The sequence below is a fragment of the Diadema setosum genome, chromosome 8, assembly GCF_964275005.1.
Source record: "Diadema setosum chromosome 8, eeDiaSeto1, whole genome shotgun sequence".
NCBI lineage: Eukaryota > Metazoa > Echinodermata > Echinoidea > Diadematoida > Diadematidae > Diadema > Diadema setosum.
The window spans coordinates 29,122,628-29,129,861 of record NC_092692.1 but is presented as its reverse complement, the minus strand read 5'-3'; the positions used below and the strand labels follow the sequence as shown (position 1 = coordinate 29,129,861).

At 37.0% G+C, this 7,234-nt stretch overlaps 1 protein-coding gene across 2 annotated transcripts; it reads right to left on the bottom strand.

The window, feature by feature from the left end:
- LOC140231957 (charged multivesicular body protein 6-like) lies at positions 1-5,368 on the bottom strand. Of its 2 annotated transcripts, none has more exons than XM_072312105.1 (7): positions 5,232-5,368; positions 3,743-3,851; positions 2,734-2,843; positions 2,051-2,225; positions 1,575-1,640; positions 814-946; positions 1-132 (listed from the first exon to the last, which is right to left on the bottom strand). In XM_072312105.1, the coding sequence occupies exons 2-7, from the start codon at positions 3,803-3,805 to the stop codon at positions 62-64; spliced, it is 618 nt and encodes a 205-aa protein (XP_072168206.1). In that variant the 5' UTR covers positions 3,806-3,851; positions 5,232-5,368; the 3' UTR covers positions 1-61. The 2 variants fall into 2 exon arrangements, with proteins under 2 accessions (XP_072168206.1, XP_072168207.1); XM_072312106.1 differs by having other exon boundaries at positions 3,743-3,809; positions 5,232-5,262.
- Positions 5,369-7,234: the final 1,866 nt, after the last annotated feature.

Genomic DNA, 7,234 nt, shown 5'->3' with positions numbered 1-7,234 from the left:
TTTTTTTTTCATCATATTTATAAAGCTATGGAGGAGTTCCTATATACAATGACTGCCATCATCACGCAGGGACCAGTTCTGGCTCCTTGGGCTCTCGTCTCCTTTCCTTTTCTCTCCGCCTCTCGCTCTCATCTGGAATAAGAACAAGATGACAGGGGTGTTGGTTAGTTCCTCCTCATCCTAGCTAATCCTCCACAAAAATCCATCAGTGTCCATATCTCGGTGATGTACAGGTCTAAAGTTAGCTTAATGTAAATGTCCTTGGAATTTCTGCAAACATTATATAATGGTGGCAGATTCCTATGTTCATGTTGTTGGTTTTTTTGTGCAGTCGTTGAGGGTTAAAGAGCAAATCTTTAATAAACTTCAAATAATAATTAAAAAACAAAGCTTTTTGATTAATTTAAAAATCAGCAAAAAAGAAAAAAAGAAAATCCAACAAAAGACTGGCAGCAACAGCCACCCTTATGCATGTTTCCAATCTTATGAGATACAAGTAAACAGATTTGTTATCCTACCACAATATAACAGTTATAGGTACAATTACAGGCTATCATTATACTGTTTTGACCATAACACGACCAATCATCACCAGTAATCTCCAAGACTCCCCTGCTGGATTGAATGCGCTCATGTGGATAAAAAGGGCTGGCCTCCTTTAATAGGTGTCTGTGGTTACAGTGTCGCCAATTCTTAACTAGAAAGAGAAGCAACTTGATGGAGAAAGTGGTCATCATCTGACTAATGGGGGCAGCAGACTGACTTTAGTTGGGGTACAGTTTATAATAAGATTATCTGGGATGATGCCCTTACCAACTTGAGGCAGCTCATCTTCAGGCACTTCGGGAAGGTTGATGTCCACTTCTCCGGTGATCTGAGACAGCTCAGCGAGAACGGCATCCTCGTCCTCGGCCGTCAGATTGCCCGCTATCATCTCGTCGATTTCCTGGGAGCAGAACAAGTGAAACTCTCTCAATTCAAACATGCACATGGGTTGATATCAAAACCCAGATGATAGTCAAACATTTGTCACATTTCACAGGAAAAAAAAATGTATGATTGAGTGAGCTATCTTTATCAGAATTTCTCTGAAGACAAAAATTACATATCTATATATTTTAGTAGTATTTTAGAGATGAAAACAAGTTTGAAGAAAAAAAATGAGAGAGAGAGAGAGCATCAAATTAATTTAAGTGATTCTTTTTTCTTTTTTTTTAATAATTTGAAATATCCATGGATAAATGTTAAGGATGGTGATCTGTTACTGGTTACCAATCACACTGTTAAATAATGATACAATGGACTGCCTTTACCACAATCTATGCGACAGTAAATACACCAAAACCTACTGGGACATGGGAACAGATTTTACTTAAGCACCACAGAAGTGAGAGAGAAGGAAAAGAGAGAGAACAACAGAAAAGGGGGGGGGGGGGGAGAGATGGTGATAGCCTGGATAGACAGCAATAACATAAGACATAAAACGTGCAGGCTATATGCCAAATGTATGACAGAAATGATAGGTAATGCAAGCACATTCTCTGAGATGTTTTTTTCTTGCCCGACAGACTTACATTTTGATATTCAATTCCTTCTCTTGTTTCATCCATAATCTTCTCCACATCTTCCAATGAAAACATCTGAAATGAGAAGCAATACATCACAATGATTAAGACAAAATATGAAATGCAAAACACCTTAAAACATGCAATTAGAAAGATAAGAAAAAAATTTCGAACTATTTTTGTTTTCTACTTTTATTGTTGCCGAAGGCATTTGATATGGCACTTTTAGGGAAAGCAGAGTCCCTATATGCGTGTCATTTTAATAAAAAAAAAAAATAAGCCAAAGGACATGACAAGATATCAAAGAGCATCTTTGCTATACTGTGTAGAATATTTTCAAAAGAGATAGGAGTGTCATCAGTTTAGATGAAAAAGGGCACTAATTCCACATATTATGTTCTTCTACAGTTACCACCCTTCTGCTTCTCAGTTGAAGGGGGGGGGGGGGGGGCGTGTCAAAGTTGAGGTGCTCATGGACTCATTACCTGGTGCATCTTCTGCAGGCAATCGTTGCCCACTTTGAGCCCGTCGAGGACTTGGTGCTCGATTTGGGTGAACTCCAGCTGCGAGGTCATTTGCTCCAGGTTTTCCAGCTGGGCGTCGGTCTTCTGCAGCAGGGACTCCTGGTACCGCTTCTTCTTCAGCAAAGTTTTTGCTCTCCTGGTCAGACAAAAAATTTAGCAAAAATTCAAGAGAGGGAATAAAAAAACAAGTTCATTTGAATAAATGATTATCAGAGGAAAACTTTTTGATATTGAAAAATCAAAAGTAGCTCATAGAACTAGATCAGCATACCCTGTAATACTCCCTTAATCAAGGCATCAAGATATCAAGGTATACTGTCTGGGCATGGTTTCACCTTTACTGGTTTCTGATTACCTGGTTGATATTAAAGAGGAAAACAAATATAATTTCTTTTTAAGAAGTCACACAAATTAATTACTAATTTTGGAGATGATACACAATGCATTTATGTTACAAGAGGCAACGTTTCTGCCATGTTAATTCTGTTAATATCAGTCCAAAATTTGTGAAAATCCCTGTGGAATACTTGTGGTTATGGTTTACATGGTATTTCATCTGTTAAAAGCTGTATGATTGGCTTATACTAAAAAAAGAAGGAATAGTAATTATACTGGTATTCACAGAAATTCTGTGATGTTCTTACTCTTTTTTTCCATCCTTCAATAGCTGCTTTGCCAGTTGTCTCTCCCTCTCCAATGCATTTTCAATCTTTTTCTGATACTGCTTCAGTTTGTCACGCTGTTGTTTCAATTGCTGCATCAAAAGAAGAATATAAGACACATGATTAATGAATACATCTAGTTGACCAAACTGTCAACATTTAATAAATGATTCCAATTCATGCAATCTGGCAATCATATTTTGTTGTTGCAATTGATGAAGTACTTGTCTCGATGCACCTCACTCTTTGACTCTCAACTAATATGGAAAAACATATGTGTTCACATGACATCAGTCCAAAATATCAGATTTCTGTTTTTCACTGAATTTATCACATGCTTCAGTCTACAAACAATTTCCTTATCATTTCTGTAAATCTCAGTCTGCTGTAGCCACACAACAGACTCTACATCAGTTGTTTTACACTGCAACCGTGTTTTTGTTTTAATCATTTCAAACATATTACTGCCATTCCTGAAATCATCTGATATTATCCTTCTTGACTTGCACCTTGTCTAATCATGTTTCTTTAGATTGATTGTATTAAAAGGCAACTACAATTCGTATATATCAAATTTCATCATGATCATTGTGGCATTTTAAACTAGAGTACCTTCAGGAACCAGCCACAAATAGTCAATGCATGCATGGAATACACTGCACAAGAATAAAATAATATCTCAATCGAAAACAAAGGCACAGATATAAAATATATTCACAATATTAAAAAAGAAATTTCAAGAACTCATTTCATATATGAAATTATGGATTAAAGTTTCAGTGAGGCTGAACTGCAGACACTATCAATTTTTTTTATGGTTTTCTTTTTTACAATAAAAAATTATACGAAAGATATGACTTTCCTGAGCAATAAGAAAGAATATCTAGCAAAATTTAATACCATCCATACTGTCCACAGGATATTTCATATAATGATACAGATTTCAAATCTGAAAATAGATGGGTAAATACCACCATGCTAAATTACTTACCAGAATTGCCTTATCTTGCTCAGTGACTCTTGATTTTCTTGATCTCCCAAAGAGGTTACCCATTGTACTTTGTGTAAATCAACAAAGTTCAATGTGCTGGCATTAATTTCTGCAAGAATAGAAGAGACTAGATATTCACTGTAACATATCAATCAAGCATATTTGCAGCAACATGGAAAGTTCTTTCCATGGGTGTTCAGAAATTTGTGCGTATCATGGCATGTCTTTTGTTGCAACTTGGGGAAAAAAAACAAACAAACTAGAAAGAGCATTCTTGTTTAATGTTACTAAATGTTCACACTGTCAAGAACTACTCGAAATATCACTTAAAGAGGACATGGCTTTTATCGTGATTGGGCAGCCATGGCAAGTGTCACAATGCTGTGGTATGAACAACAGTATAGTTCAATACACTCACTACCACATGATGCAATCAAAATCATTACAATTGCAACCATCATTACTTTCACTACCAAGCTGTCAGCATCGCCATCATCGCTGTTACCACCCTGCCATCATCACAATGATCATCATCAATGTCCAAGATTTGGCAATGTTCAAAACTGAGAGAAACATATCAAACTATCATTGGTACTTAGAAAATGTGTGCACAAAACATTAGGCAAAACACTGAACATATTTAAAGCAGCACTGGGATAAATTTGCGAAGTATTGCACGCTACATGCTTGTGATGAACGCTTTGGACACATACAAATTCTGCAATATTCTCACATTGTTCTTCACAGCTTGCAACATGCTCACATTTCAAGTTGTACTCACTTGTAGTTGTAGTTGTGTACCACCCTGCTCTAGCTCTGAATGTTATCATTTTCATCATTATTGTCAATGTGATCAGTACACTTATTGTTAATTTATGTTATCAATATCATCCATAAATTGTTATGCTAGCATCAGTAAATTAAACTATATCTAGATCTAGTCCCTACCAAAAAAAAAAAAAAAAAAGGCAAAACAACATTCAGCGCAGCATTCGCTTCTTCGTCACTGTTCGTGCAAAAGATAAGCACCCCCAAACCAAGCCAACAGAATGCAATATGATTATGAAATAGACATTGCAACTCCCTCAATTTCAGGTCTGATACAAACAAAAAACAAAAAACTGAACAAAATATCAAAACAAAACAAAAAACAAAAAACAAAAAACCCGACGTGTATTACAATCTTTTCAGTCTAAATTTTCTGAAGAGTCAAGCCAAGGCAAGGCCACATGCATGGGATGGAATATTCTTATGTTAAATTTAAATTCATTCACTATTTAGGGAGAAGTGAAGCAGAATTTCCAACACCATGATCAGTACACGGGACTATCTTGTGAGTAATGAAACAACAAAACCATTGAGGTCGTTCTAGCAACATTGTTACATTGTGACGGATATTTTCTTTCACAGAGATACACGAGTGTACATCACAAGAATAAACTACAACAAAAGTGGTGTAAAAAGAGACAAAGGGAGTAACGTAATTCACCTGATTTGCACTTCAAGGCACGTCGGCCCCTCCCTTCACATTCGCCGAATCCAGCCAATCGACTAGTCTTGTTTCAAGACATAAGATTCTGTGAATGGTAGAGGGATGGGGATTCCCCTGGCGGGCCTTTCACACAATCGGCTGCACCAGCTGTATGGAGTAATGTGATTAGGTCTATTATGTACTGACCGATTCACAGAAATGTAAGCGTGATATGATTAGGTCCATGACAAGTGGTCACGAGTTAAGAACAATGCAAGGCCGGCGTCACGTTTTTAAAAGTAAGGGGGGGGGGGCACTCTAGATTTCATGAGCTAACGAGCAAAAAAAAAAAAAAAAAAAAAAAAAAAATCTTCAACGCATCTTTCTCATTCCACTTCCGGGTTTCTTCAGCTTACAAGCAAAATAAAAGCAAAACGAAACAAAACAAAAAGCAATGGCCTTGCGGCGCTCGAAGGTTTCCTTCCATTTTCTTCTTCTTTTTTTTCCTAGTACCACTTCCGGGGTAAAAAGAAAAAAAAGAAAAAAAAAGTATATGTGGGGGGGGGGGGGGGCAAAGTGGTGACACCCTATTACATAGGTGAAATAGAACATGTATTTGTTTGGCTGCTATAGACTAGTAGGGGTAGTGCAATTCTGAAGGAAATAATCAATGTAAGAACTTGCCTTTTTTTCTGTCTACATTCTTTCTCCAACACGAAAGGTAGTTCTTATGAAAGACCAGAAACTTTCTTTCCTATATCGTTGGTTAAGGTTGATATATTTATGTAATCAAGTTCAACGGACACCAATGTTAAATAAGAACATCAATGGAGGGGAGAGAAAGAGTGAGAGAGAGGGGGGGGGGTCGGGAGAGATGAAATATAGGGAGAAACGGGGAGAGGGAGAGAGAGGGGAGGGGTTAGAATGGGGGAGGGAAACTAGGGAGGGAGAGAAGAGAACGAAGCATAAGAGACTCTGGTCAGAAAGGACTAGAGATGAGCATCAAACAAATATTGGAATAATCCGGTTTGCCTTTTCTCTCCCTGTCTTTCTCATTGCCCCCTTCTTCCTTCTCCTCTTTGGAATTTCGACAAGTAACATGGGGTGTGTTTGTCAAGTGTTAATTTACTTTCTGTTATTGTATGATATACTATTTTAAGTGCAGAAACCGATGGAAGGAATTCGTCTTGTTCCCCCCCCCCCCCAAAAAAAAAAAGAAAAACCCAAATGTACAGTTTTTGTATTGAATTTACTATAGTGGGCTTCCAGACCTTCTCTTTACTTCTAATTGATGTTTTTCGTCTGAGGGGCCCACATTCTACAAGACTTGTCTTTTTAGTGGGTCCCTCCATTTTTCGAATTATCCACAATGTTTACTTACTTCAAATCACTTGAGTTTTATGATAATGTGTAATTATTGCAAGGTGCTACAACTATTGTATATTCTTTTCATCCTACATAGTTTTACGCACCTGATTTTCTGTTCACAAAAAAAGAAGTGATGTTTGTATTATGTTCTTGTCGAAAAATGAAATAAAACATTGAATTGAATTGAAAAAAACACAAAATCTTACAAATTAAAGATTTGTTTGTTTCTTCTTTGTTGTTGCTGTTGTTTTTTCACCTGGGTCAGTTCATGTATAGTGACAATACAAATTCACTTCCCTGCATCTTTAATTTAATGTTTCAAAGAAACTAATCCTTCCATTATTATCCCACGAGGCGGTCTAATGAATTTCTAGTCCTCCTGAGAACTTTATTGGCTCAGAATACGTTTATATATATATACACTGGCCCTAGATTTTGAAATTCACTGAGCTGCGAAAAAACTCTCCATCGTTATATTCTTTCAAGTGCAAGTTAAATTGCTTTTCTGTTAGATTGTCGTTGAAATACTTATTTTCATTAGCTGGACCACAACAACCTTCAGGTTCATCGTCATCATTAAATAATGAAATACGCCATCTTACTTGCACAATCCTTGCTCAGCTCCGTGCAGCCGGGAGCTGCAGCAGCACCTC